This window comes from Crotalus tigris, unplaced genomic scaffold (genome assembly GCF_016545835.1).
Source record: "Crotalus tigris isolate CLP2741 ecotype Arizona unplaced genomic scaffold, ASM1654583v1 scf7180000018537.1059022, whole genome shotgun sequence".
NCBI lineage: Eukaryota > Metazoa > Chordata > Lepidosauria > Squamata > Viperidae > Crotalus > Crotalus tigris.
The window spans coordinates 466,473-494,233 of NW_024097062.1; the positions used below are offsets into that span (position 1 = coordinate 466,473).

At 39.1% G+C, this 27,761-nt stretch overlaps 1 protein-coding gene across 3 annotated transcripts; it reads right to left on the reverse strand.

Moving 5' to 3' along the window:
- Nucleotides 1-175: 175 nt before the first annotated feature.
- Nucleotides 176-27,656, reverse strand: LOC120312754 (inter-alpha-trypsin inhibitor heavy chain H3-like). 3 transcript variants are annotated; one of them, XM_039353888.1, is made up of 21 exons: nucleotides 27,552-27,649; nucleotides 26,524-26,544; nucleotides 25,623-25,789; nucleotides 25,012-25,116; nucleotides 24,644-24,806; nucleotides 24,301-24,411; nucleotides 20,175-20,300; nucleotides 19,953-20,069; nucleotides 17,923-18,091; nucleotides 17,645-17,770; nucleotides 16,574-16,755; nucleotides 15,108-15,293; nucleotides 10,468-10,607; nucleotides 8,841-8,995; nucleotides 7,482-7,487; nucleotides 6,634-6,690; nucleotides 5,890-6,003; nucleotides 3,463-3,667; nucleotides 1,947-2,119; nucleotides 646-757; nucleotides 176-428 (listed from the first exon to the last, which is right to left on the reverse strand). In XM_039353888.1, exons 1-21 carry the CDS (start codon nucleotides 27,642-27,644, stop codon nucleotides 299-301), a joined length of 2,658 nt encoding a protein of 885 aa, XP_039209822.1. In that variant the 5' UTR covers nucleotides 27,645-27,649; the 3' UTR covers nucleotides 176-298. The 3 variants fall into 3 exon arrangements, with proteins under 3 accessions (XP_039209822.1, XP_039209825.1, XP_039209823.1); XM_039353891.1 differs by lacking the exon at nucleotides 26,524-26,544 and having other exon boundaries at nucleotides 27,552-27,656; XM_039353889.1 differs by lacking the exon at nucleotides 7,482-7,487.
- Between the last annotated feature and the right edge of the window lie 105 nt (nucleotides 27,657-27,761).

Sequence of the window (27,761 nt, forward strand, 5' to 3'; positions counted from 1 at the left end):
TTTTCCATATTTAATGTTTAGTTATGTAAAACTGCTTAGAGATATTCAAGAGTAGTATAAAATAAATGGGTAAATAAAAATGTTTTCCAATTTATTGAAATTAAATCTAAGCAGAATATACACATATTGTACCATGAATATATCAATTTCAATTATTCAGATTCACAACAAAATCCCCAGTATTAAAATATTTATTCAGATGATATCGCAAGCAATTATCATAGCATGAACTTTTTCATCATCATCATTATCATCATCATCATCATCAACATCATCACACCTCTTAAGGTTTTTTATTTCAAAATATGCTGGGAACAATATAATCTGTGTGATTGCCATCAATAAGGCCGTATCCATTGTTCTGAATAAGCCAGCAAGGGATAATGGTGCCATGCTGGACATCAGCTGTGTAATCCTTCTGCCATCCTCTGCAACAGAACACAGAAAGCAGTGAGCTTAGAGAAGGCATGCCATACTTGCAACGTCACATGACGTTGCACAACGTATCGTGACTTTTTCCCCATTGCTGGCACGGTTTCAGTATGATGCATCCGGCCCGCGGGCTGGCAGTTTGACATGCCTGGCTCAGAGCATCCAGTTCATGCAACCATGTCAATGTAAGCTAAAGTGTCAGGCTCTTTTTACCTGGTTACTGTCAGCTGGTTATTTTTCACAATCATGGTGGCATCTGGTCTTTCTGGATCCAATCCAGGGTGGACTTCGAGTATATCAAAGTCAATTTGATGGAAAAATTGCCCTTAAAATAAACATGACAGCAGCAGCAGTAATTATTAAACAGTTGCCAGTCTTGATTAAATAGTTGTCAGTCATTCAAGAGCAAATCATAAGCAGGGTCACTTCTTGCATTTGACAGGGCTAATTGTGGCCTTAAGTAACTATTTTTATAGTTATCCTACCAATTCTGTTTTTACTTATACAGAAATGTTGCATACTGTATGTTACTTTCCTGCTTTCAGAGAACTTGTCTTATATGCGTCACACTACCATTGGGATTGGCAATGGGGCACTGAGATTCAAATTTAAAATAAGCCTATTTGGATGATCCAAAATACTGGTTTGGAAATTGTTTTTTTTATGTACTGTATGTTGTTCATATGGAAGAGATAAAGAGCTACAGATAAGATAAAATGGCTCTACAAATTGAAGGTTCTGATTTTCCCCACTATTGTGTACAATGGCTTTTGATGGCTCTTCATAGCATAGGTTGTTGAGGTTTTTTGCATCCATATTAAATAAGAAACTTAATTAGGGAGAAAAAGAAGGGAGTTAGCCACATTATCCCTACACATCAAATTGTTTCTTTCAAGGTCCAGAAAAGAAAAGGAATAAACTAGAGATCCTTCATCTCTATTCTATAAAGAAAAAGATTAAACCTGGGATAACCAAAACATTAACTTCCTATCTCCTGTATCAGGTGACTCTTTTCTATCTCTATCCAAAGTTCATCTCTCTCTCTCTCTCCCTGCCTCTCCCTGTCTTTTAACAATTCTGCCAGTTTATTCTTTTTGATGTTTGCTGATCTTTAATAAATAAATATCAGGATGCATTTATTGCTATCTATATCAGGTGGTGTGCTCTGATTGAGATATAAGGATCAACGGAATGTGTTGATGTAATTAAACTGGACGCTACTCATAATAATATTTTTTTAAAAAACCCATGCAAACCCAACAACTTTTATACACAATCTATTCTAGCAAGTGACACAATTCAGAAATAAATATTGCATATCTGGAAACAAACAAAAGTGAAAAGCAAATATTGCTGCCTTTTTAATCTCATGCCAAGTCAATGCCAGTTTAATCTCAGGCCAAGTCAGTCAGGAATTTAACCTCATGCCATATCAGAAGACCATATGCCTTGTGAAAGAAAAGCAGTGAAAAACAAACCCAAAAAACTCCCTCAGCATAACATCTTTGTGTTACCTAGTAAACCATGGGTTTGCTCAGATAATCTGTGACTATCCACCGTGTAAAATCCCAGGAAATCTCGGAGCACGGGATGTTTCTTCCACACTTGGTGTAGAACAATGATAAACTTTACTCCATTATCCATTGAAATCTCTAGGCTCCGTTTTTGTTTGATTATTAGTGTCAAACTAAGTGGGAAAAGAGAAATCAAGCAGGAAAAAGTGATTATTAGTATGCTTAATACAGCGCTCGAATTAAGGAGATTGGTTGCAAGGGGAGAGCCATTTCTGGAGAAGGCATCTGTAAGCACATGGCTGTTGTTCAAATTACGTCTAGCATTAAATTCTACCATATCCTATCAATTCTGGCCCTCAATCTTATTAAATGATGAAGCTATCCATTCATTCACCAATGAAGTAGGCTGAAGTAGAGCAATGCAAATAACGCACTCACCTGAAACAATTGCTCTTATTACATTATGCTGATTACTAGCTTTAGTAGACATATATCATATATATGATTTATTATTTCCTGTATTTCCAATGCCATTTGAAGGAGAAAAAAAGGGTTTCTGCTCACATATACCACGAGAAAAGGGATCAAGAAAAGTGCAGGAAGTATTAGGTGTGCCCCTATTTTTTTTTTCTGTAAATATTCATATTAAATGAATTGTGTAGCATTTGTCTGAAACGAAGAGCAACTTGTATTTAAGATAATTACTCCTCATACAGAAGAGAAGATAGGAAAAATTATAAATGTGCTGGTTAATAACTGCAATACAAATTTCAGTTTCAAAAATATAAATGTCCATAAAAATCTGTACAATGCCAACTTCCCCACCTTGTGGATTAGCTTTATGAACTGTAGCTGAAACCAGTCCTAGAAAATCCTCCAGCCTTTAAATATATATTGGGACATAGTTTTATGTGCCACATTTTTGGAAGGTACCTTTTCATAGATAATGTGGTGTTTGTACAGGTAGTCATTAAATTACAAGGAATCCTTTAGTAACTGAAGTTGTAATGGCACTGAAAAAAATAACATATCACCATTGCAGAATCCCCATGGTCATGTGATCAAAATTCAGATACTTGGCAAGTGACTCATATTTATGATGGTTGCAGTTAATTTTTAAAAACATTATAAAACATTAATTTTTATAAAGCATGCCTCATATCTGCATATATGTGTATAGCATGGTGCCCTTCTCTGTAGTTGGGGCAAACTTGTTTTCTTGTGAGGGTCACCTTCCTTCAGGGTTAGTCTGTCGGGGGAATGCATTATTAGCAGAGTTGAAACAAACAGAGCAGAGCCCAAAGGCAATGCAGACATAGAAACAGTGGGTGGGAGCATCCATTCTTTCTGACATTCTTTTTTCTCTCATTGCATAACTTGTCAGAAGTCTGATCCGATATCTTGCCTCGGGCTTTTAGAAGAGGCCAACACATGTGCAAAATTACAGAAGCTTCAAGTCACCCATCCCTGATTTAAGAATATCCCTTTTATACATTTAGGTGTATGAAAAACTCACCTGGGTTGTTGTAAGATGACTTCATGAAGCCAACTGAATACTCTCCTTTTCATACCATTTTGAAGGACGATATTCTGAGTTGTTATTTCAAGCCTTACATTCTGACTCATAGTTATAATCCCAAGTTTTCCAAAATATGTAATCTGTGGCCTTACGTTGTTGGTGCTCCTTTTATCTCCAATAAGCTGTCCATTGACGGTAATGCCTAAAGTCCAGAAGTGAGGTTAAAGGGATGGTATATGTGCAAGTAACATATTTGTAAATATGTCTTTTCCTGGTTTCTAGGAGGCAGGACACTTTCCATACTATATATTTTTGTTAAACTAGGATTGATTCTAATGAAAATTTATTTATTTGATTTCTATAGCCACCCTTCTCAATCAATGACTCTGCGCAGCTCACAGTTTCAAAACATGCATTGCAATGAAAATCTTAAGCTTTTAAAATAATAAAAAATAGTAAAAACCATTAAAACAATAAAATACATAAAAACATCGAATTCAAAGTACACGCAAAGGCAAGCTATCTCCTATAACTAGGCGGCAGGGCCATAGGTTCATATAGCACCCTTGGCTTGTGAGAATAGCCTTTAAAGCTTTATGAAAAACTAACAGGATTGGGGCCATTCTAATCTCCAAAGGGAAAATATTCGATAGAGTAGGGACTAGTGCAGAAAAAGCTCATCTTTTAGTCCAGTGGTCCCCAACCTTTGTGGCTTGGTGGCCCAGCTGTGGGGTAGAGGGGAACTGGGCTATTTGGGCAGCAGGCCAGTGTACGCACATGTGGCTCTTGCACGACTTATGGTCTGGTGCAAGCAGCAGGCTGGTGCCAATGCACACATGTGCTCACTGGGCCACCGCTCACAGAAGTTGAGCTGTGTGTGCATGTGCTCTGGACAAGCACTCACATGACCCAATTCCGAATAGCCCACAGCCCGATAGTGGACTGCAGCCCGGGGGTTGGGGACCCCTGTTGTAGTCCATGTTGGTCTACATTTTTTGGCTGATGCTGTAGATCCTGTACAGCCTTAAAAATTATGGGGGGAAAGGCAATCCCTCAGAGCAAATGAAAAGTTTTGTTCTTTCCCTCTTAATCTTGATTAATAATATCCCTTATTATAATACTGCATTTGTACTGAAAACCATTGGTCTCATCTTCCACTTTAATTGCTCTTGAAATATTTAGTGTAATGAATTACGCTACTTAGAATAGTTTAATTTTCTCAATCTCTTTTAATTGGAGATAATTACACATTTATTTCTTCAGAGAATAACAGATTGGGTTATATATAGGCAAGTAGATTCTCCAAAGGGCAATGACCATTTATTGATAATTCCAGCTTCTAGAAGTCATATATTCTAGTGGAGATAGCTTGGAAACACATACATAAAATTCTGAAGCCTTTTCAATAAAAAAATCTCACTTCTACTGCCTTTGGATATATTTCATCATTTAAAATCACGTCTTTTCTGATAATCTGCTAATGTGATAATCTTTTCAAGACTGGTGCATAAGAATCACCATAGCTTCCTTGAATTGATCTTATCTTTTACCATCTGTTTTAAGTGATCAATGTGATTACAACAGAGTATAGATGTCGGCACAAATAAACAGCCATGCTGTACTAAGAAAATGGTATATACACTCAGAATTAAAGGGCATACAAATAGTCCTCGCTTATGACCTCAATTGAGCCCAAAATTTCTGTTGCTAAGCGAGGCAGTTGTTAAGTGAAGTTTGCCCCATTTTATGACCTTTCTTGGCAATATTGTTAAGTGACTCACTTGTCACGTTAGTAACAAGTTGTTAAGTGAATCTGGCTTCCACATTGACTTTGCTTATCAGAAGGTTTTAAAAGGTGATCACATGACTCCAGGACACTGCAACCGTTATTAATATGAGTCAGTTGACAAGCAGCTAAATTTTGATCACATGATCATGGGGATGCTGCAACAGTCATAAATGTGAAAAATGGTCATAAGTCACATTTTTCAGTGTCATTGTAACTTTGAACAGTCACTAAACAAATTGTTGTAAGTCAAGGACTACCTGTAATCTATTTTGAGATATATTGATGGTGAGTATATTTTAGGATACAGCAAAAGCCATGATAAGCCTAGACAACCCTGAATATGTTGTTTGTATGCTAGAACAAGAAAGATAATCAAGAGTGGGAAAAAACCTTAATTCCATTTAAATAATAAGCAGTCCAAATTTAAAAAGCTTTAATAGTCAGCCTGGGTATTATGAAGAAAATGGAATCTAGGAGAATGAGTCAAATTTACACACTATTATATGATGTGCGTATTCTTTATGCAAAGGAAGCAGACCTCTAAAAAGCAAATGGAATTAGATAGACATTGAACTGATCTAGCAGTGCCATATCTTTCTTGGTTTCAGTCGCTGTTTCAGAAAAGACAGGCTCACCTGTAACTGGATCTCTTATCAAATTTATCACTACCCCTGGCTCCTCATTAATATTGAAACAAAGGGCATCTTCTTTCTGGGGCACAGCTATGATAAAGTGTGGGTCTCCATCAGCTGCAAAGAAGAAATTACACCAAAATCATGCTTCCATCAATGGGTCATTTTATTTTTGTGCCCTCTTTGTGCACCATTTAAAATGAAATGAATGTAAGAAGAAAAAGTATGGAAAGATGCAGAGTTTCTATTTAGTATATTTTTATACGGCAATAAAAAGAACATTCATGGTAACATTATGTAACATGGACCTTAGCCTTAATCCAAATTTGGAAATTGAGAAGAGGAGGTCCTTGATTTCCTTTCCTTGTTACATAATCATCTCTAGTTGATGATTGATAGAAAAAAATGCCTTTACCTTTCATGGGCAATAATAGTTATACTAGACATGATTTATTCCTTGAAGTCTCTCCCATTTTAAGGTACAGTATGTGATGTTTCAACCCACATACAACAATTGGCTGTTCAGTCTCAAAAAGAAGGATCTGAAACTCATTTGTTGCCTTTAGTTCACAGATTCATGCTCCAGGACCTCAGAAGTTATTTTTTTCTTACTCTCTGTCCCCAATGCATCTCTCTCTCTCTCTCTCTCTCTCTCTCTCTCTCTGTGTGTGTGTGTGTGTGTGTGTGTGTGTATCTGTCTGTCTGTCTGTCCTCTCTGTGTCTGTGTATTCTAAAAAAGAAACTTACCACTAGAATAATAGTAAGGGGCAGGTGTAGGTTGATAGCTGGGCAACTGCTGCTTTGCTGCATACAAGAAAAAAAAAACAAAAAAAAATTTATTCCACATCTGGTAAGTACATCAGTTAACATTTTGCTCCATTTCAATAATAGCTTTGAAGGCCAGGTTCACATTTGGGGCAGGGAAAGAGAATATTTGGGAGGGCAAATATTACATAATATTTGAAGGAAGGACAGGAACATTCTGTCCTTCAAATGATTGCTTTGCAATTATGGTAAAAGGAGATTTGGAGGCTCTCCAAAAGAAAGCAAAAGGTTTGAGAACTTCCTGTGACCTTGGGCAATGGATTATCCATTTGTGATTTAGTGAGGGATTGGAATTACTTCATTCACTTAGAAAGCAGTAAGAGATATTTTCCCTGTTTTTTTACTACTTAAAAAGCCTCTGCACATTAGTGCAGCACCAAACCCTTCCTTACCCAAAAATGTCACATTAATACAACGGTCTTTCTAGGAAGTGCTTTAAGAAGAAAAACATCTCGGCAAAGGACATCTCACAGTAGTGTGACTGAAGAAATCACTTTAAAAGCTAAAAAAAAACCCAATGAAACACCTGTGCAATTTTTAGAAGAAGTCAGACTGTCAGTTTGACTCCACTTGTGGCTGATTTTTATTCTTACCATGTGTCTGCTGAAGCAAAACTCCAGATTTGCTATATTAAATTATATTCCATTGTGTAAATGTACGCATTTCATCTTCAGGCAGAAAAAGAAGAAACTAAAATAATACTCCATTAAACCCGACCAATGGAATAGCAAGATATGAAATATGAGAGAAAGAATTAGAACCTAATTTACCTTCAGCTGTTTCCAAGGATGATGATGAGAGACAGACAGACAGACAGAAAGACAGAGAGTCAATTTTTATGCCAAACTAGTTTGACATAATTGATCTATCACAATAAGGATAGACTGGAGGGTGCACACAATGTCAATTATATATCTCTAGGCAGCTATTTTTATTTCTTCTAAAAAACAGCCACTTCCTTTTAAAAGGGCTTGACCAAATCATCTCTAGTTATTCATATATAAAAAACATAGTTTATACACATAATTATTCCCTTCCCCTTCCTCCATCGATTCATATCATAGAGCAGTGGTTCTCAACCTGTGGGTCGGGACCCCATTTGGGGTCGAATGACCATTTCACGGGGGTCGCCAAACCATGCTGTCCGCCATTTTTTTCCCTTTTCCCTAGCTGTCCTAATCCCTCTTATTGGTGGCCACACCCACTTGGGGGTCACCACAACATGGGGAACTGTATTATGGGGTCACGGCATTAGAAAGGTTGAGAATCACTGTCATAGAGCCAGTTAGTAAAGCAGCAGCGTCAAAACTTTTATTTCCTTTAATCCTTTCAGTGATAATCTTCTTCTGATAGGAATGATACATTTCAGATTGCAATTCTTTCATTTAAGGGGGGCTTCATGATACCACATGACAAAAACTATAAGGCCTTTGAGAGGGAAGGGATTACTGTAAGAACAACTCTTTTGAGGTTAGCAGATAAATTTAATTGAACCCTTTATGGCTCTAGAACTGAGGTGTCCAAACTTGGCCATTTTAAGATCAGTGGACTTCAATTCCCGGAATTCCCAGGCCAGCCATAATGTCCACAGGTCTTAAAGCAGCCAGGGTTGGCCACCCCAGCTCTAGTCCATGTTAGCAAGAGATTGCTAAAAATCTCATTTCTACTGTTCGTTTGTTCTTTAATTTTTAAATTGTATTTTCAAAATATTTAAGTTAAATGTAAAAAATAAGAAAAGAATGTGACAAAAGCCATATTGTGTTTTCAAAATATTTAAGTTAAAATGTAAAAAATAAGAAAAGAATATGACGAAAGCCAGATTGTTCTTCTCAAGTTCTTCTCCTTTGGGAATACATGTAATATCATGATACATGTGGGAAAAAAAGTGGAGCTTGTGTTGCAATGCCATGTTGCTGCTGACATCAATCTGATCCCTCTTGGCCTGTTGGCAGATGCTACTGAGAAGCACACACCACAAACTTCATGCTTTCCTATCCTGATCTAAGGGGAAAATATACTGCCTGTTGCTCCAGGATATTCTTTGATTAGTTCAAATGTGAATATTAGGAATACTCACCCCAAACCACTAAAAGCCAGATAGAGTAATGTCCTGATGACAATATCTGTACCTTCTATAGGTTTGTCAGCAACTGCTTCCCTTTCTTCATTGCCTTCTGGCTTTGTGACAACCATGGACGTTAACGGAGTCACAAACTTATATTTCAGAGACAACTCCAGAGCTTTAGCAGTAATGTTTTCCTTTTCAGCTCCCTGTGCAACAGAACTAAAAGCAAGAACATTGGAGAAGCATTTAGAAAATGTTTTAAGCATGATAATATTAATTATTCAGTATTTTTCCACCCTATAATGCAAAAATATATGGTAAATTGTTCTAAATAAAAAAATAAGTAGAATATGAGCCTCATGAATACTTTGGCAAAACTAAACTTATCAAAGTCTAATGTGAACTTAGAAGACCTGCAATAATTACTTGCATTATCTGAAGCAATTTAACTTGGGCCAAAAGATCAGATCAATTCTAGGCCAAAAATGATGAATAGTGTTATGTATTGGCTTGAAAAGTTATGGTTGTTATTAACAGTTGTTGTTTTATATTTGAAAGAGTACCCAACTGTTTTGGAGGGAAACTGCAACCTGAAAATAAGCTGGAAAATATTCTTTAAACCAGCAGTTCTCAACCTATGGGTCGCGACCCCTTTGGGGGTCGCATGACCCTTTCACAGGGGTCACCTAAGACCATTGGAAAACACATATTTCTGATGGACTTAGGAACCAAGACACCACTCCTCTATCCGTCTCCAGGTGGTGGGTCCGTCCATGCTGGCGCCGAGGCCGGGGTCCGGCAGGGTTGGGCGGCGAGGCTGGGTGCTGGCGGAGGAGGAGGGGTGGGCCACGTGGAGTGAGGCGTGGGGCAGGAGGGTGGCGAGGAGACGGGCACTGCGGCTCCTGCTGCTTCTGCTGCTGCTGCTGCTGAGGTGGCCGATCACGATGCAGAAGCGCCACGGCATGGAGCGGCGCAGCCAAGGGCGGGCAGGTGGGTGGGCAGGCTGAGGGGGAGGCGCGGCCCTCCGTATGATGAAATTGCAGGCGGCGGCGCCTCGCTAGCTCCGCCTCGGCTGGTGCAGGGGGTGATGCCACACATGTGCGGCACTCCTGGGCCGAGGCGGTTGCTGGGTGATGGCCTGCGTGTGCCTTCGGCCTGCCCGGCACACGCTCCAGGTGCAGGAGAGGAGGTGGAGTGCGCATGCCAGAGAGAGAAAAAGAAAAATGTGTGTGTGAGAGAGAGAGAGAATGAGAGTGAGCAAAACCCACCCCTCCTCCTGCCCCCGCCTGCAGGGGTCGCTGCATTAGGAAGGTTGAGAACCACTGCTTTAAACTGATTGGTCGCCGCCTAGTGGCAGCAATGTATAAATAGCCGTCAGTATGACAGTTAGAGCACTTCTGTGTTTTCAGCAATAAAGAGTTGTTGTATTACATCGGTCTGGTCTATGCCTCAACGAACGCAATACACAATAAATAGCTACTAGTCAATTCCAGGCTTTATTGAATGAAACTAAATTTCCTTTCTCTTTTGACTGGATTTTAAATTTATCTTTAAAACAGAAACTATTAACCTTAACCCTAAAGTATAATCTTTCTCAAGAAAGGAATAGAAAGTGATTCATTCTATCAGTCCTCATGAACTTCTCTGGAGTAACCAGAAATAATAAATCTGTTTGAAAAGCCCTACATTACCATGCTTCTAGAAGTTGTTGAATAGTGAGATAAGCCCAGAATTTCTCAATATATTCTCCAAATATGTATTGTTGCTCTTCGAGAACTTTGGTTGTTTCCTCAACATCAGCTTGTTCAGTATATGTCACCTCATTTAGTGCCTACAAGAAAGAAAAGGATTGGATTTATAATTGCACTGTAATTTTTCAGCACTACACTTTTATACAGGTGTTTTTTCTAAGTTTATGCAGATTGAGCAACAGATGGCTGAATTCACATATATCAAAAAAATTCAGGCAGTCTTTAAAGGTCTCAACAAACCCCATGGGTTTCTAACACATTACAAATATTAACCAAGAAGATACCAGTACTTCTCACAAGTAAACTATATTTTTGGTTTATAATCACTATATAACTATTTTTAAATTAAATACATATATACATATCTGTATTATCCTGCTTGCCAAATCTCAATTTAAATCCCACACCAGCCTAGCCACTCAATGCATCTGATGAAGTGTGCTGCATCTCAGAAAAAAATGTGCCTTTCAATAATGTTAGAAGGAAAAGGTGCCATCAGTCCCCTTCTAATATCTTGCATTGAATCACCCAGTTCAACATGACCACATTCAGCCATGTAAACTAGTAATAATATGGATGCCTCCCATGATGCCTCATTGCCTGAAAATGCTTCTGTGTGAGTCTTATGACAGGTGAAACTATGTTGAAATGTGGAAGGAATCCGAAGGATGGATATGACTTTGAAGTTTAATTTTAGTTTAGCTAGCTACTAAATGAAACAATTAGCCAATATACAAGTAATTTGAATGGCTTTCCTATCTCTAGAAGCAATATAAATAGACTGTTCTGTTTTCTGCTTGGTTCAGCATACTAATTGGTCTTGTAGGCAGTGGTTTGCTAACGGTTCCTGCACAGCTCTCAGTAACCTGTTTCATAAATTCAACTCAATACATTACACCCCTCCCCCTGGCTCTTTGACACATACAAAGCATTGTTTGTTGTTCAAGATTACACATATTCAAAAGGTACAATAACACTCAGTGGTACATCACCCTGACATCATACTGGTCAGAATCAAGAATACCTAAGCTTTTCAGTTACAAAAAAACATATAAGCATTCAAAATTTCAAAGAAAGATAGATAAGCATTTAAGTTTGCAATGACAAAACCTTACGTAGTCCTTTAAATATTTTGGTGGACCTTTTGCCCGCTCTGAACGTCTCAGAGCTGCTGCTAGCTCCCAATCTGCAAGCTCACCTGCCAGGCTCAGCAGACCGAGGCTGTGTGACCCATCCAACACAGGTAAAGCCAATTTGTGAAGGCTGGCCTTTTCTGGTAGACCTGAGCTTTTGTCCATTTCCCTGTGGCTGGCCTATTCCGGTAAGCCTGAGTCAGAGTTCCGTGGCGGAATAGAATCCACCGATTGGCGTGAAAAGCTGATTGAGAGCAATGTTGCGATTGAGAGCAATGTTCCATGGGCGCAGTGCCTGAGGTAGGAGCAGCATGAAAAGCTGATTGAAAGCAATGTCTTGTGGGCACATTGCCTGAGTTAGGAGCAGCCTCATTGGCAAACCCCCCATTTGATGATCGCAAAGTTCCACTTTCGCTGAGAGACTCAGATGCACAATTGCAATCATGTTCCTCCCCCCCCCCCAAGAACAGAGTCAGGAGTGGAAGAGTGGCGTGGTAATCTCCAATGCAGCTGGTCAATGTACTTGCGAAGTACACGACCATCTTCCAGGGCCACTTTGTATGAGAGCGGCCCTGACACCTTGCAAACCACAGCTACCACCCAGTGCCCCTTGTCCATAGTTGCGCGCCCACAACGGATCATCCACTTGCAAGTGCCTCGGTGCCTTAGGCTGTGGCACTTCTGAAGCAACCCTGTCTGGATGTAAGTGATCCAGCTTCGTGATCAACCGGCGCCCCCATCTTCTCAGCTGGGCTCTTGCCCGTAGGAGTGCAGGGCATGGTGCGTTAGCAGAGTAGGAAATCTGCCAACCTGTGATGCCAATTGCCATTGGTGATCCTCTTCAAGGATTCCTTGGTTGTTCTAACCATGCATTCCACTTGGCCGTTAGAGGCCAGGTGAAAAAGAGCCAAAGTGGCATGCCTAATCATATTCGCCCTTAAGAAGGACTGAAACTCTGCAGAAGTAAATTGAGCCCCATTGTCTGAGACTATGACATCTGGGAGCCCATGCATTGCAAAAATGCCATGCGGAACCTGGATGGTCCTGGTAGTAGTCGTAGTGGACATTGGTATGATCACTAGCCACTTGGAGTGACTGTCCACAACAATGAGGAAGAGTTGCCCCTGAAAGGCGCCAGCAAAATCAATATGAATCCTCAACCAAGGGGCTTGTGTGGTCTCCCATCTATGTATAGGAGCATGTGGCATTTCTGGCCTTGACTGCTGGCAAATGTGGCACCTGGGCCAAATCTAATTTGGTGAAAATGCGACCTCCCTGTAGAGATGCCAAAATGTTGATGCTGATTACAGGCACTGGATAGGAGTGCTGCTGGAGAGCTTTGTTTAATTTGCATTTATAGTCGGCACAAATGCAGACCTCTCCGTTGGCCTTAAGTGGCATGACAATGGGAGTTTCCCATGGACTGCTATCTATCGGCTCTAAAATGCCTTGTTGCAACAGCTTGTCCAGCTCTGCATTGATTCTCTGCTTGAGAGCAAAGGGCACCCGACGAGGCTTAATCCTTATCGGAGCTATAGGAGGATCTAACTGTAGTGCAATTGGAGGCCCTTTGTATGCCACTAACTCTGGGCTGAAGACATCAGCAAACTCTTTACACACCACCGAGAGGCTCGACGTTTGCAAGCAGTTTAACCCAGTCACTTGAATTCCCAAAGCATCAAACCAATTGAATCCAATTAGGCTAGTGCGGTTGCCCTCAACAACTACAACTTCCAAGGGACCCTTGAAATTCCAGAACTGCACCCATAGTGTGGCCTCCCCCTTGACATTTACCCAGGAATTCTAGAAGTCGGTTAAAACAAGTTTGACAGCCTGAGCTTAATTCATTTGCTGCTTCGACTACAAATCTGCTGAAGTGTCCTTTGGGAGATTATCGATAGAGCTGAACCCGTGTCCAACTCCATGTCAGAAGGAACCCCTTGCAACTTGACTTTGAGGTGTAGCTTCTCCTTGAGTGGGCGATGGGCACCTATCCTAAACATGCTCCTTCTACTCGCACAAAAACCCACCCTGTTTTGACTGGGAACCATGGTACCTTTCCAAGGCAACTCTTCTGATGAATGTTCTTTTCTGCGACCCAAACAAATGGTGGCAATGTGGCCTTGCTTGCCACATGCTCAGCAAGTTGCTGTGCAGAACCAGTAGTCAGTCTGTTTGTGATGGTCTCCACATCCCATGCAACGAGAGAAAGGAACTGCCTTGTCAGGCTGCCATTGAGGCCTTCTTTCTGGAGGTTGCTGCAACCGATTGACTTTGTGGTCCGATTCGGAGTCTTCAGCTCTCTCGGTGTCCTGTTGATGGACGGTTTCCATGCAAGGAGGGTTCTTGGAGAGCCTGCTACTTCTTCGGCCATTATCTCCCTCAACAGATCTTGAAATGAGATAGTCTCTTTAGCGAAGATCTTCTGTTGAAGTTCTCGGCTCCTTAGAACACAAACTAAATGGTCCTGCAGCCTTTCTTCAAGATCTTTCAATTCGCATTACTGTGCAGCTTGGCAAAGAGTGGCTATGAAGTCGGCAGCGGACTTGCCGGGGCGCTGGTCTCACTGTTCAAAGGCGTGCCACCAAGTGATGACCGAAAGCTTGAGCTCAAAATGTTCTTTGGGCATCTTCTTAAGTTCTGCATATGCAATGGACTCAAGCGGCGCTGGTGCAACCAAGTTCTCTGCAATGTCGAATATTGCTTGACCGCAAACACAGAGCAGTGTTGCGGTCTTCAATCCATCGTCTCGAACTTGGTTGACTCGCAGATAGTTTTCAACTCTCGTGATGTAGGAGCTCCACCTCTCTGGATGAGCAATGTCGAATTTGGAGAGTTTCCCTATCTTCATCACGGTGAGTCTTTGGCGGCCTTTTCAATGCCTCGTGCTGCGCAGGCTTCCGTGGGACTTCCAGGGCAGATCCTTGGAAGCACTTTCCTCTAGTGTTTCCGTACTGGCAGGATAGAGTGGGGTGTGGGTATGTGGAACACCGTTCCGACCAAGCGCTTGCTAGGCCTTTCCCCCATAGTGATTCACCTCTTCGAATTGCGGCAGCACGATCCCACCTTTGTCGCCAATGTTCTGTTTTCTGCTTGGTTCAGCATTGAAGAGGCAGCAATAGAAACAAATAATTCTTTATTGAAAGTCAAAACAGAAACTAACGAGCATTGCTCCACCCCTATTTATACATTCAGCTTTGAGTGGTGTCAACCAATGAGAGTACAATATTCTCCTGCTCAAATGCATATTAATTGGTATTGTAGACAGCAAGTCTGGCTGGCAGGCCACGTGGTTTGCTAACAGTTCCTGCACATCAGATTTTACACAATTAGTTCTATCTTCTGGATCATCAATAAAGGCAGGTAAATTATCTAATAATTTCCCCTGGAGTACCTACTTTCTCAGCAGTGTTTACAGAATTATGTTTCTGGAACTGATTAACTTACCCCTTGAGCCTTTACTTCTGCTGTGATACTGTTCACTTCCTCGTCTGTAATTCGTCCAGCCACAACTATTTCAGAGCCATCATAATAATGTTTAAAACTATTTTGAGTCAAATCTGAGATGGCATTTTCTTTATAGCCTAACTCCACTTCAGTAAGCAAAGGATTGGCTATTTCATCATAAAAATCCTTGGAACAAAATAGATATCAGGGTGATTAAAAGCTGTAACACTAAAAAGGTATTTATTCTTGAAATCAAAATATTGGAAATTAGAGGTTGCTTTTTTAACCACACTACTTTTCTACACTACCCTATACTTGGAAAAGTACTCTGGAAAAGAGAACTCTCTTTGAAAGTTTTAATTCTTTAAAACTCTATCTCTTTTTTCACATCTACCATTTTGTATAGATATAGAAAAGTGAGTTTAGATGTAGCAATGACATTACACACGTGCAGTACAAAAATCAGGACTATTTTACTGTACATGTTATTAAAACCATTTTCAAGTCTGATTAATTTTAATTTTTTTAATCATGGAAAAATGTGTAATTCTTTTCATTCACAACTTTTACTAACACAAAGCATTTCTCAACACCTTTTCCTATTTTGCAAAACCATTGATTGCTAGACAATCCATTTTTAAAATAAAAAGGTCTGCTTTCATTCATCATATATATTCCCTGATGTAGACTCTCATGAGATAAATTTTCCTGATGTGAGCAGCTTTTTCAGAAACTGACATTTTTAATTGGGCACAGATTTAAATAGATTAGATAACTTTTCTTATCATTTTTTCCTGTGGGCAAAATGGCACACATTAAAAATGAAATTTAGTTGCTTCCTATTTACTGTTGTAAATAAAATAAACTATTTTCTAGATTTCTTTCCCAAACGTCTCACTTTTTATTAATTTTTGCCAGGACAATATGGAGTATGATATGGAATGAAATAATAGTAGTTAGTTGCCCTAGAAGGGATAAAGTTTCATCCCAGTGAGCTGTGCTGATTCTTTTGCAACAGGCCAGAAACTAGGAAAAAATGGTGTCTGGGATTAGGATCTAATCAAGAACTAATGAAAAATATGCACCTGGTTGGTCCCTGTGATGCCTTACGTGTTAGAGAGAGTGTCTTTAGAAAACTAATTCATGGGATGATAAAATTTATTATTAACAATGGATTCCTATATTTTCTCACTCTATGTTTCATGGTATATAAACATATTCTTAGTTGATTCTTCACCACAGTATGAGAGGAACATATATACTAATCTCTTTTGGTTACTTTTGGATGCTATACAGCTTTGCTTAAGGATGGGAAAAGAGTAATCAGTGATCTTTCTCTGCTTGATTCATGTCTGAATCCAAGCAAGAGTAGTGTCGTTATATTTTGCGTTCAGTGTCCTTTCTCTGCCACAGAAATATTTTATCATAAATATAAATATCAACCTTTCATATACTTATTCTTCTACCTGTAGTTGTAAGGCTGCATCTGAGTCTGTAAAGATGCGGCGAGCCACACCATTGTTTTCTGTTGATAATCTCTCTAAGAATGCATAGTCAACGTCATAACCAAACCCAAGACTGTATATAGGATATTTCCCTTTAGCTGCATTCTTAGCATTTTCTTGAATATCTCTGGGATTTGATACACCTGCACAGAAAGGATCACAAAACATAATTAAATAATACAATTATCTGAAAACCTTTTTGGGCAGAGCAATCCTGTAACTTAAAAATAGGGCTCTAATACTTTCAGCTTCAAACTCTCCTCCTAATGGGTTGGAAAAGAATGAGTAATGTTATAATCTGATTCCTTTTTTCCTTCTTCATTGCCTTTTCCCTGGGAAAAACTGTTGTTATTTATTAGATGTATTCAGTGCTTTTTTTGTAAAAAAAAAAAAAAAGTGCCGGAACTCACACATGTTATACAACCCTCCTTGCCTACCCTATAAGGTTCCATCCAAAAAAGGTGCCGGAGCTCCTTTCTGGGTGTTCTCTAACAAAAAAAAAAAAAAAGCCCTGGATGTATTGTATTATAGCCCCCCTACCCGATTCGAAAATATTTTGAAACTAGTGATAAACAATCAATCAACAGCAGCTTCAGGAGTTTAGCAGTCATTTGGGAGCATTTCTGGGAGCTTCTCCCAGGACTTCTTAATGCCTCTCACAAAGAATATTAATTTTCAGCCTGTTGAGGTAGTGAGAAAACTACCAAGTAACACAGAGACAAGTTCTTCATAGATACTGGAGGTGGAACTAGATTATTTCTGCCAAAAGAAACTTCTTGGGAGTCCATGATTCTAACTGACCAGTAAGTACCTCCTAAATCTCACAAAGCTAAGAAGCAGGTTTGGATACTCTTGTGAGATGCAAGAACATAAATCATCTTCCTTCCCAGTCCTCTGTAACAGCACAAAGGTATAAAGGTGACACATGATCACCTGGGGTTGTGACATAGATAGAATGGAGAAGACTACGTGAAAACAAGGAGACTGAATAGCGGTCTTATTCCCATATTCATTGGTCATTCAGCTACTTACCTACATTGGCCTCCCCATCAGATAACATAATAACTAAAGAGGCGCTTCTTTCAGGTACAGATTTATTTTCATGAGCATTATTCAGCATTTCAATGCCAGTCAATAAACCACCATTAAAATTTGTTCCTACAATGTAAAAGCAGGGATTCAAATTTTTCAGCATATGAAAATGGAGATTCAAATATTTTCAATGTAGTGTTTTTTTTAATATAGCCATTTTGTTTTAACCTTATTCTAATATAGCAATTTAACTTGAACTTTTCTTTTTTTCTACTTACCTCCACTCGCCCTTATATGGCTAATAAATTCCTTTGATTGGTTCACATTCTCTGGAGTAGCTTGAATTAAGTTATCTTTCCATGTTGAAACTGAAGATTCAAACAGGATGATATTGAAGTGATCTTCGTCTTTTAAGTCTTCCACTATTTTCGTCAAGGCTTCCTTTGCCTAGAATTATTTTAAAAAAAATCTAATAAAATGGAACAAATTCTTTTGTATTTGAGGGATTTCTCAACTCTCAACAAAGGACTTCTGCTCCATATTTACTCCACCCTGTGTTCCTTTCAACTTTGTGGGCTCTCTATACTAGCACACTACATTGCTATGATCTTTTCTTCCTAATTACAGTTTTTTAGCAATTGAAAACAATGTTGCTCCCTACTGCCAGTAATCAATATTTTATTTGATAGGAGTTTATCTCCTTAAATAGTTGGATGATAAGTTAAATTGTTATAGGACAGAAGCTATCAGCTCCTGAGTCCAGATGTTATGCCCATGTCCTGCTATTGCCACCTACATTGTATGTTGACAGATCCTTTGATGATATTTGTTTGCTCAAGGTCTTCAACTGTTCAACCCAAGGTTAAGGACAAATATTTACTGAGGGAAAAAGAAATCACGCCTTTTCTTTTTGCGAAAGGTAGATCTCCACACTGAGGCAACACTCCCTTGTCTCCTAACCATGGTCAGCAATATTGTGCAGCAGTCAGGCTCCACACTATCATCCCTGAAGCATCAACATTAAATTTAATATGTATTTTTCATAAATAAAAATTGGCTAAGTCTTTCCCGATTTATGTGAGATTTTGCTTTTCTCCCGTGAAATTGTAAGATGTTTGAGATAACATGAAATCTTACTAGAGAGATAGCTAAGATTTTTTTAAAATGATAATTGCATAACATGTTGGTCTTTTTAAAAATTATTACTATTATTTTAGATTTTTTTCTATTTTTAATAATTTGCTGACTCTTGACATAGTTCGTGAACAGATTGATTCATGGCTTAAGTGCAAACTGATTGTTTCAAAATTAAACTGCTTCCTCAGAGAAGGTCCTCCTATATTCACATTCACCATTTTGGGTCCTCATCCTGGTTGTAAAGCTGAATAAAGCAGTTGGCAATATAATGTTCAAGCTTGCCAATAACCCACATTTCATTCTAATGCTGAAGTGTTTTATTTCCTCAGGAGCCAGCTGGAAGAATGTTCTGTATGACTTGCAGCTCAATAAATATATGGCCTAAATCAGCGATCCCCAACCTTTCTGGCTTGGCAGTACGGCAGGGGTGGGGATGGAAAGGTGATGGTTCTATGTGAGTGGCAGGTGTACGCTCACAACTCTTATTTGTATGAGTGGAGCTTCATGCGCAAGCAGAAGTGGTTGCCGCTGAAGTGAGTGGAGCTTCATGCATGAGCGCAAGCACCCACCGCTCGGGTGAGTAGAGCTTCACACACATGTACACACTCGTCCACCACCTGCACAGCCCCGTTCCGAATAGGCCGCAGCCTGATAGTGGGCTGCAGCCCAGGTGTTGTGGACCCCTGGCCTAAATCAACACATCAAAAAGAAGGGTTAGCTAAAAGTTAAGGATGAAGCAGTAGAGTTCAATTACGTTATTAAATAATTTCAAGTTTACTATGCTACATATTTTACTATATGTGTAAATCTTGCAAGGCAGAAATAACTTGGAGTAAAAGATTGTAGGACCTGATTTTATCTGCTGTACAATTTATTTATTTATTTATGAGACTTATATACCGCTTTAAGTGCAAGCACGCTCTAAGCGGTGTACACCAGTAAGCAATGTATATATATATTTACATTGCCCCCAACAATCTGGGTCCTCATTTTACCTACCCCGGAAGGATGGAAGGCTGAGTCAACCTTGAGCCGGTGAGATTTGAACCGCTGACGTGCTGAACACAGTCAGCTAAAGTGGCCTGCAGTACTGCACTCTAACTGCTGCGCCACCTCGGCTCTTGTTATCATCCTTCTAGCAATGTTACAAGAATTTGTGTTGTTCACTTACTTGCCAAATTTTCTGTCCAGACATGGAGCCACTGACATCTATTACAAAGGCAACATTCTTAGGCAAACGTTCAAGGTTTTTTGGTGCAAAAAAGTGTACAAAGTATCCATTTACTACCTAAAAAATATTGATGAAGATAGTATTAATTTGTGGTAAGGTTTTTTGTTTGGATTTGTTTTTGTATTGGTATATTAGTTTAAATGTCAGACAACTAGATTTTACCTGTAAATTATTAGGAGAATCTCTGTTCACATCATACTTGATGACAAAATCTCCTTGTAGCAGAGTAGTTGTACAATTGTCACAGGTTCGTTGTTGTTCAATAGTAGGACTGAATGATACATGGGCCTTTAAAAAGAAGAATTCTTCATCTTAGATTTGAGCAAATAAAGAAGGCACAGTCTGCAGAAGTTTTGCTTTCATTTAGTGATCCAGGATAATGAACCATAATGTTTCTCAGTACATCTTCTGCAATTTATATTCAAATATTACTTCCAAACACGCTTTATCAATCTAGAAGAGTGGTTCTCAACCTTTTTAATGCCGCGACCCCCAACCGGCCGTAAGTCGAGGACTACTCAACCGGTCGTAAGTCGAGGACTACTCAACTGGTGCAGCACCGTTTGCAGACTGGGGCTTTTGGCGGGCTCAGCAGGGCAGAGACAGCCTGGACAATTCCTACTGGCTTTTGAAAGCCAATAGAATTAGACTCTATTCAAGAGAGTCTATTCTATTGGCTTTCAAAAGCCAATAGAATAAGAAGGAGTAGCACAGCTAAGGAAAAGGGGGAAAAAATGGCGGACTGCATTGTTTGGCGACCCCCGTGAAATGGTCTTTCAACCCCAAATGGGGTCCCGACCCACAGGTTGAGAACCACTGATCTAGAAGCCTATCCTGTCCTGTGTTCATGCTTTATAATAGTGAACTAGAGCCCTACAACAAGCTTATAAGTATTGCATGGGTATACTTATTACAACAACTAAAATCTTCAATACTTGAAGTAACAAACAGCTTGTAACTAGTAGCTACCGATTCACTTTTTATATATGTAAAATTTCTGAGGAAGGAAGCCTTGGGAATTTTTTAGAGGAATATTTAGAATGGGATGAGCCACAAGTTGCTTTCAAACTTCAACTGTGGTATATTTTGAATTATTAAATATTGGAAGATCCTACATTGTATGTACCAGCTTTGTGCATCTGTAGGAACAATAAATGCAAGAAAATGCAAGCAACAAAGTAATACTGGGAAGAAGAAATAATGTTTGCAACTTCCAGTACAATCTACCCATAAAAGACAAAGATGAGTTGTCCTCAACTTATGACCATTATTAAGCCCAAAATTTATGTTGTTAATTGAGACATTTGTTAAGTGAGTTTTGTCTCATTTTATGACTTTTCTTGCCACAGTTGTTAAGTGAATGTTGCTTCTCCATTGACTTTGCTAGTCAGGTCACACAAAGTGATCACATGACCTTGGGACACAGCAATGGTCATAAATATGAATCAGCTGCCAAGAGTCTGAATTTTGATCACGTGATCCTGGAGATGGTGCAAAAGTTGTAACTCTGAAAAACGGTCATAAGTCACTTTTTTCAGTGCTGTTGTAACTTTGAATGGTCACTAAATGAACTGTTGTAAGTCAAGGAATACCAGTATAAGACCAAAGCAATGTGAAGTACATCATGTGTTGGAATTCAAATACATATGTATATATTTAAAATCTTATAAAACTATCCTCTTTCACTTCAGCAATGTAATATGTTTAAGATATGAAGAAATTAAAATGACACAAGTGATACATAATTCCCTGCATTCTATTAAAATAGACAGCATGGCATATTTTGATGAAGACAAGGATATTTCATTTAGAAATGCTAAGAGGAGAAGCAGTAGCAGCTTTCATAGCAAGAAGGAATTGTGATGAATTAGTGTGATGAAGAAGACAATACAGTGTCTAATCCTACGAGAGAAAATAGGTTGCCAACAGATACTCCCCCAAACATGGCAAAGATTACAATGGAATTTTTGTACCAGCGGCGAAACACAGTTAAATAATAATACTCTTTATTAATTTAATTTAGCTTATTAAGTGTCTCAATCTCAAAGGACTCAGAGCAGCTTCAAGAGCAATGTTGCGCAATACCTATATGTACTTATGTAAAGACAACTTTTCTATATAAAAGAAGGCATATAAATGTAAAAGCCATCATGATTCAGAACCTGAAAAAGAAAGACTTGTGCAAGTTACAGAAGAGTGTCCATGGATTCAAATAAGAAGAATCAAATGAAACACTGGAATCAGCTTGGAATGGAACACTGAATCACACGTTTTTTTAAAGTACCAGACTTGAATCTTGCCTATACATCAGATGCAATTACAGGAAATGGACACTGATTTATTGTTTCTCTGCGTGCACATTCTTTGTACCATTTTTCCCTGAAAGTAAGACCCAGTCTTATTTTCTTTTGGGCTCTGAAATAAACACTAGGGCTTACTTTCAGTGTAGGGGTTACAATTACAAGCACCTGATTTCCCGCTCCTTCGCATTTCTCTGTGGCCACGGAGCTGGAGAGTTTGCCCCACCACTGCCCAGATGTGAAGGTTCCAGTCTCTGTCAACAGCAACAGCAGACCTCCCCCCTGGGACGGAGTGCTCTGCCACCATCACTGCTTCCCCCTCAGAGCTGCAAAGGTGGAGCTTGGTAGGCAGTGGCAGGGCATAGCCCAGGCGTGGCCCAGCAGCAGCAGCAAAGCAAGAGCAGAATCCCCCCAGGATGGCCTCATCGGCACCAGCTGCAAGCTCCCGGTAATTACTGGTATTGGGCATAAGCTATCTTCCACAACTTAAAAAAAAAAATACTGTAAAACAGAAACACTTTGAAAGTGTGAAAACTTGATGTCATAAGGCGTAAATATATTCAATATTATTATTTGGGTTCAGCCTCACCTACTGTTTTTGATCCCTGCTTATTTTGTTTTCATTCTGACCCACCTATTTTTTTGTAAGTGCAGCTCTTTAGCTATTTCAGGAAAATATTGCCTGTACCTGATATAGGGAAATGCTTGGGAGCTACTTTTACTTTTGTGAACTATCCGCAAATAATTCTGTGCCTGCTGCTGGGCTGTGCCTGGGCTATGCCCTGCCGCTCCCTACCAAACTCCACCTTTGCTGCTGGTTTAAATGAAGCAGGTGCTGCCTCACAGCTGCCTTGCAGCTCAGAGGGAGAAGCAACGGTGATGGTGGAGCACTCCGTCCCAGGGGGAAAGTCTGCTGTTGCTGTTGACAGAGACTGGAAGCTTTGTCTGCTTGAAAATAGGGCAGTTGTTAATGGAGTGAATCCCTCCATTTCCAACTGCCCCATTTTCAACCAGATGAAGCTTCCCGTCTCTGTCATTTCTCTGAAAAGTGCATGGCATGTCCAGATCACACTCCTTCCCCCATCTCCGTGCTGGTCTTACCTGTGCTGCACCAAGGGGCTGGTGGGCTGCAGCTGCTACTGGACACCATCGGCCCCACATGCTTGCCACCACTTGTGCTGACTATACACACCCTCGGGCTTATTTTTGGGGTAGGGCTTATATTAAGCCCATCCCCAAAATTCAATCTAGGGTTTACTTTCAACACGGTTTTGGCCATAAGCTATCTCCCTCAACTTTAAAAAATACTGTAAAACAGAAACACTTTGAAAGTGTGAAGATTAGACGTGATAAGGCTTAAATATATTCAGTATTATTATTTGGGTTCAGCCTCATCCCTTTTTTGAGCCCTGCTTATTTTTTTCATTCTTACCCACGTATTTTTTCTAAGTGCAGTTCTTTAACTATTCTAGGAAAATATTGCCTATTCCTGATGTAGTGAAGTATCCTCAAATAATTTTGTGCCTGTATCTTTCATTGTGGTTGCCCTGTGCCATGTCTCACTTAGAGCCCTGACTGGGACAAAATTACCTGTCAGCTGAGTTCCATGAAGCAAACAGATTACTTTTAAGGAATATATTCAAGGGGTCATTCTTTCTTTTCTTCTGGATAGTGTCACAAGGCATGTCACCATTGTGATTCTCTCTTCTTGCATATGAATCCATTTGACTTCTTCTGTACTTATTTCCACCCAGGGGAATCTGCATCCAAGGTGGTGACCATCATCATGGCAGATACTCCTCATGTTCCAACTCACTATAGTTAATCCTCAGTTAACAATGGTAATTGGGACTGGGATTCCCATTGCCACACAACGCATTTAGCTGCAGAAATCCTGGCAGTCCCCGTTGCCATTGCCCTTCCCACTGGTCATTAGGCAAGAACTACCTATGTCTGAATCACCTTCAAGAGTCTATTACCAGGCATACCTTTTTTTCTGAAAAAGACTTTTTCACGACTGGCAGCAGTTCATTGTTGAGGAATGTCCCTTCAACTTCAAGTTCACTGATGCCTTGAGGCTCAAAGATGTTTGCTTCAATCTGTAACATTGATTTTAAAAAATTTTGATGTTAGCAAGACTGAGCAAATAATCAGATATACCAGTTATGTAAATTGTAAACAAAGCATTATAAAAAAAGAATTATTTCCATAGTTATTTATACATTTGTCTCTAAATTAATGGGAGAGATAAACTTCCCAGAAAGAGTTCTGAAACTCACAAGCTTTTCCAAAAATTACTAAAGGATAAAAACACAATACATTTGATCGTACCTCAAATTTATTGACAAGCTGCTTTGGATTTACTTTTATGAACATCTCGTATTTCCCAAACTTTCGCTTCAACAGTTCTTCATAAGTCAATTGAAAAGTAACTTTGCTGGATGATGCAATGTTGACCGAAACACTGAATTTCTCTGTTTTTCTTCCAGAAGCTCTTCACATATTAAACACAGGAAGATTCATAAGATTCAAGAGAGACATAAAAGGATGATCACATATTCACATGCTGAATAATATAGCCCACCATTTAATACTTCCATTTGCTCTTTGTTCACATACTTAGCATCTGTTTATTGAATAAATACTTAGGACAGGAGATGAAATAACGAAACAGATTCGGTGTGGCCTCACATACTTACACGACAAGCCCTGCAGTCTGACCCCTTGAAACTGCTTGTTGATATTGTTTTTGGGCAACTTCTTTTTCCTTTATGATTCCAGGATAAGTGACACCATCAATTGTCCTATTGAAGGATACATCAGATATCTGAACATATACGCAGAGATGTTATTATTTATTTATTTATTTTGCTTCAGTTCATCAAATAAAGGGGCTATTTGAGAGGTATAATGCAGAGGCTGGAAAGAATGCTGCTTCTGTAAGACTGAAAACATAATGAAGAAAAATGAAGGAAGACCTTCTCTGGATGTTGCAATGGAGATTGGTAAAAACTCTACCCAGAGAGCAAGTCTAGTTCAGAGGAGCTTATGTAAGAGATTGTCCCCTTTCGGATGATCACTAAAAAGGATGAAGGTAAGAATAATGCTATAATGGAATCAGTTATCTAGACTGGTGAGAACGGAGAGGTTGTGAGGGAGAGCTTAGTTTTAAGTTTCCTATTTTGAGCACATATTTTGACATCTACAAGTGCAACTCTATGATTCATGGTAAATTAACAGCATCTGAATGGCTTAATTATTGCTAGAGTGATCTCCAAACCATAGAGAAATAAGAAAATAATGTACATACAAGGTAAAGTTGGAAATAAAGGCTGTTTTGGGAAGCTCCACATCAAAGCGAGCTTCCTTGGACACATTGGCACGATTGACAGCTCGACTAGTGATGACATTACGGGAAAACCTGGAAGTAACACTGCAGTCAATTTTCACCCAGTAGATTTCTACGCCTTGGGTGTGCTAGAGAATAAAAAAGTCACATGGTTATAAAGAAATATACTGCTGATGTTTTATCTTTATTTTAAACACTTTGTTTGAGGTAGCAAAAAGATATTTCAATATCTCATGTTACATAAATAATAATTTATTTTAATGCTAATTACATTTAATTAATGTTTTATTTACTTACAAAATGTTACTTAAATTGCACCTGACCCCATTCATTTTCTGGTTCCATTCCTATTATTTTTTTAAATGAATTCCAAAGGCCCAAATATATGTTCAGCATATTCACAATACAAGAAATATCCAGAAAATGATATGAAAGGGGGATCTGTGGGTCAGATTTTGATCTCTGATCCTCACAGACCAAGTCTTGTATTGTAGGTTGTTATGAGGCAGAATACAAGAGCAAACTTCTAAAGTATTTTATTTTCTTTCTGTAAAGGGAACACAAACAGATATTTGTAAACCCTTGAACCCATGACCGAGGTAGTCTCCTTCATAAATGTCGGTGATGAGGCCACATGATGGGTGCTTTGCAAGAGTGAATGAAATAAGCCATTTTCTCAGAATTAAAACATCCCTGAACACAAGAGGATTAATTTCTGAAGAAATCAATATAACTTTCAAGCTGAGTAAATGATATCTTTAAGCCCAGCAATGAAGAGGCATTTCACTAAGAGAAAATATTTATAAAATTTCATGTGACATGGAAACTTAATGACCAGCATTCTAAATGAAAGGTTACTTACCACGTCAGTGGCACTTCTTTTCTACAAATAGATGTGGGGGAGAATCAGTTATTGCCAAATAACAGATGCTGTATCTTACCAAATATGCTGCATGGTAGCTGTATGTTATTCCACATTTCTTTTCATTTTAAGCGAGAGCATCACAATAAATGAGAGCTCCAATAATAATCAGCATGCATAACCTTGGCTGAGTTCTTACCAAACAAATCCCCACCAGCTTACCAACCTGTCTAGTCTGGAAACATTAAATACATGAACAGAAATAAATAAACATCTGGAAAATATGCCATAAATTATCATACTAACTATAATAAATATCTTTCCTTAATAGAGTTGTTCTACTGTTCCTCAGAGGCACAGAATACTAAGATTATTTCATATTCCTTCCCATGTCTGTGGAGTTGTCTAAGTTCTATTTTAGGTAAGTTAGGTATAAACACAGGTGTGGTGGATAGTTCTCTCATGTTTGTATGTATGTATGTATGTATGTATGTATGTATGTATGTATGTACTACTATGCATCCATTTCAAACACCCCACCATCACACACAAATTGACAGAAGTACTTCTTAATTCAGTGTTTATTTTTAAAAAATATTATTTTAAAAAAATGAAATATACAACACAATATACAGCAGATAGAAATCAAGTTTGGATCCAATAGGGTCCCCCTCAGGGTACCTATCAGCAGCTCATAAAAGAAGTCACAGGAGCTGCTGACAGGCAGAGTGAGGGACCAAAATCCCTTACAGGCTTCAAATCAACCAGCTATCTTTGCCTGCTTCATATCCAAATGCAGCATGTCTGAGCCAGCTAGCCCAGGGCATGAAATTTCATAGAGAAGTAGTTTCTATGAAGTTTAGAATTTCAGCCAAATTAAGTGTACTGGTAAGTGAAGATATCTCAAATCAGGCAGGCAGAAGGCTGAAGAAGTATTGAAGGATCCAGATACTGGATTTCCAGTGCTGCTTAAAGCTAAAAAAATTCTGAGGAAATAAGTAGGGGACTTGATATATTTAGCTACATACCTTAATGTTTCTCAGGGGGTTTATCAAAATATCTGAAGTTACAAGAGCAGGAATCAAGACCAGAAAAATATAACATGCGATATGCTTCCCCATGTTGGAAGAAAAATAAAAATGTCAATTTGGAAGGACCTTTATTTATCCGTAGTCAAAGAGTAACATCGGAGTAACTATGGCAAATATTTATCTTTGGAAAGTGGTTGATGAAATTTC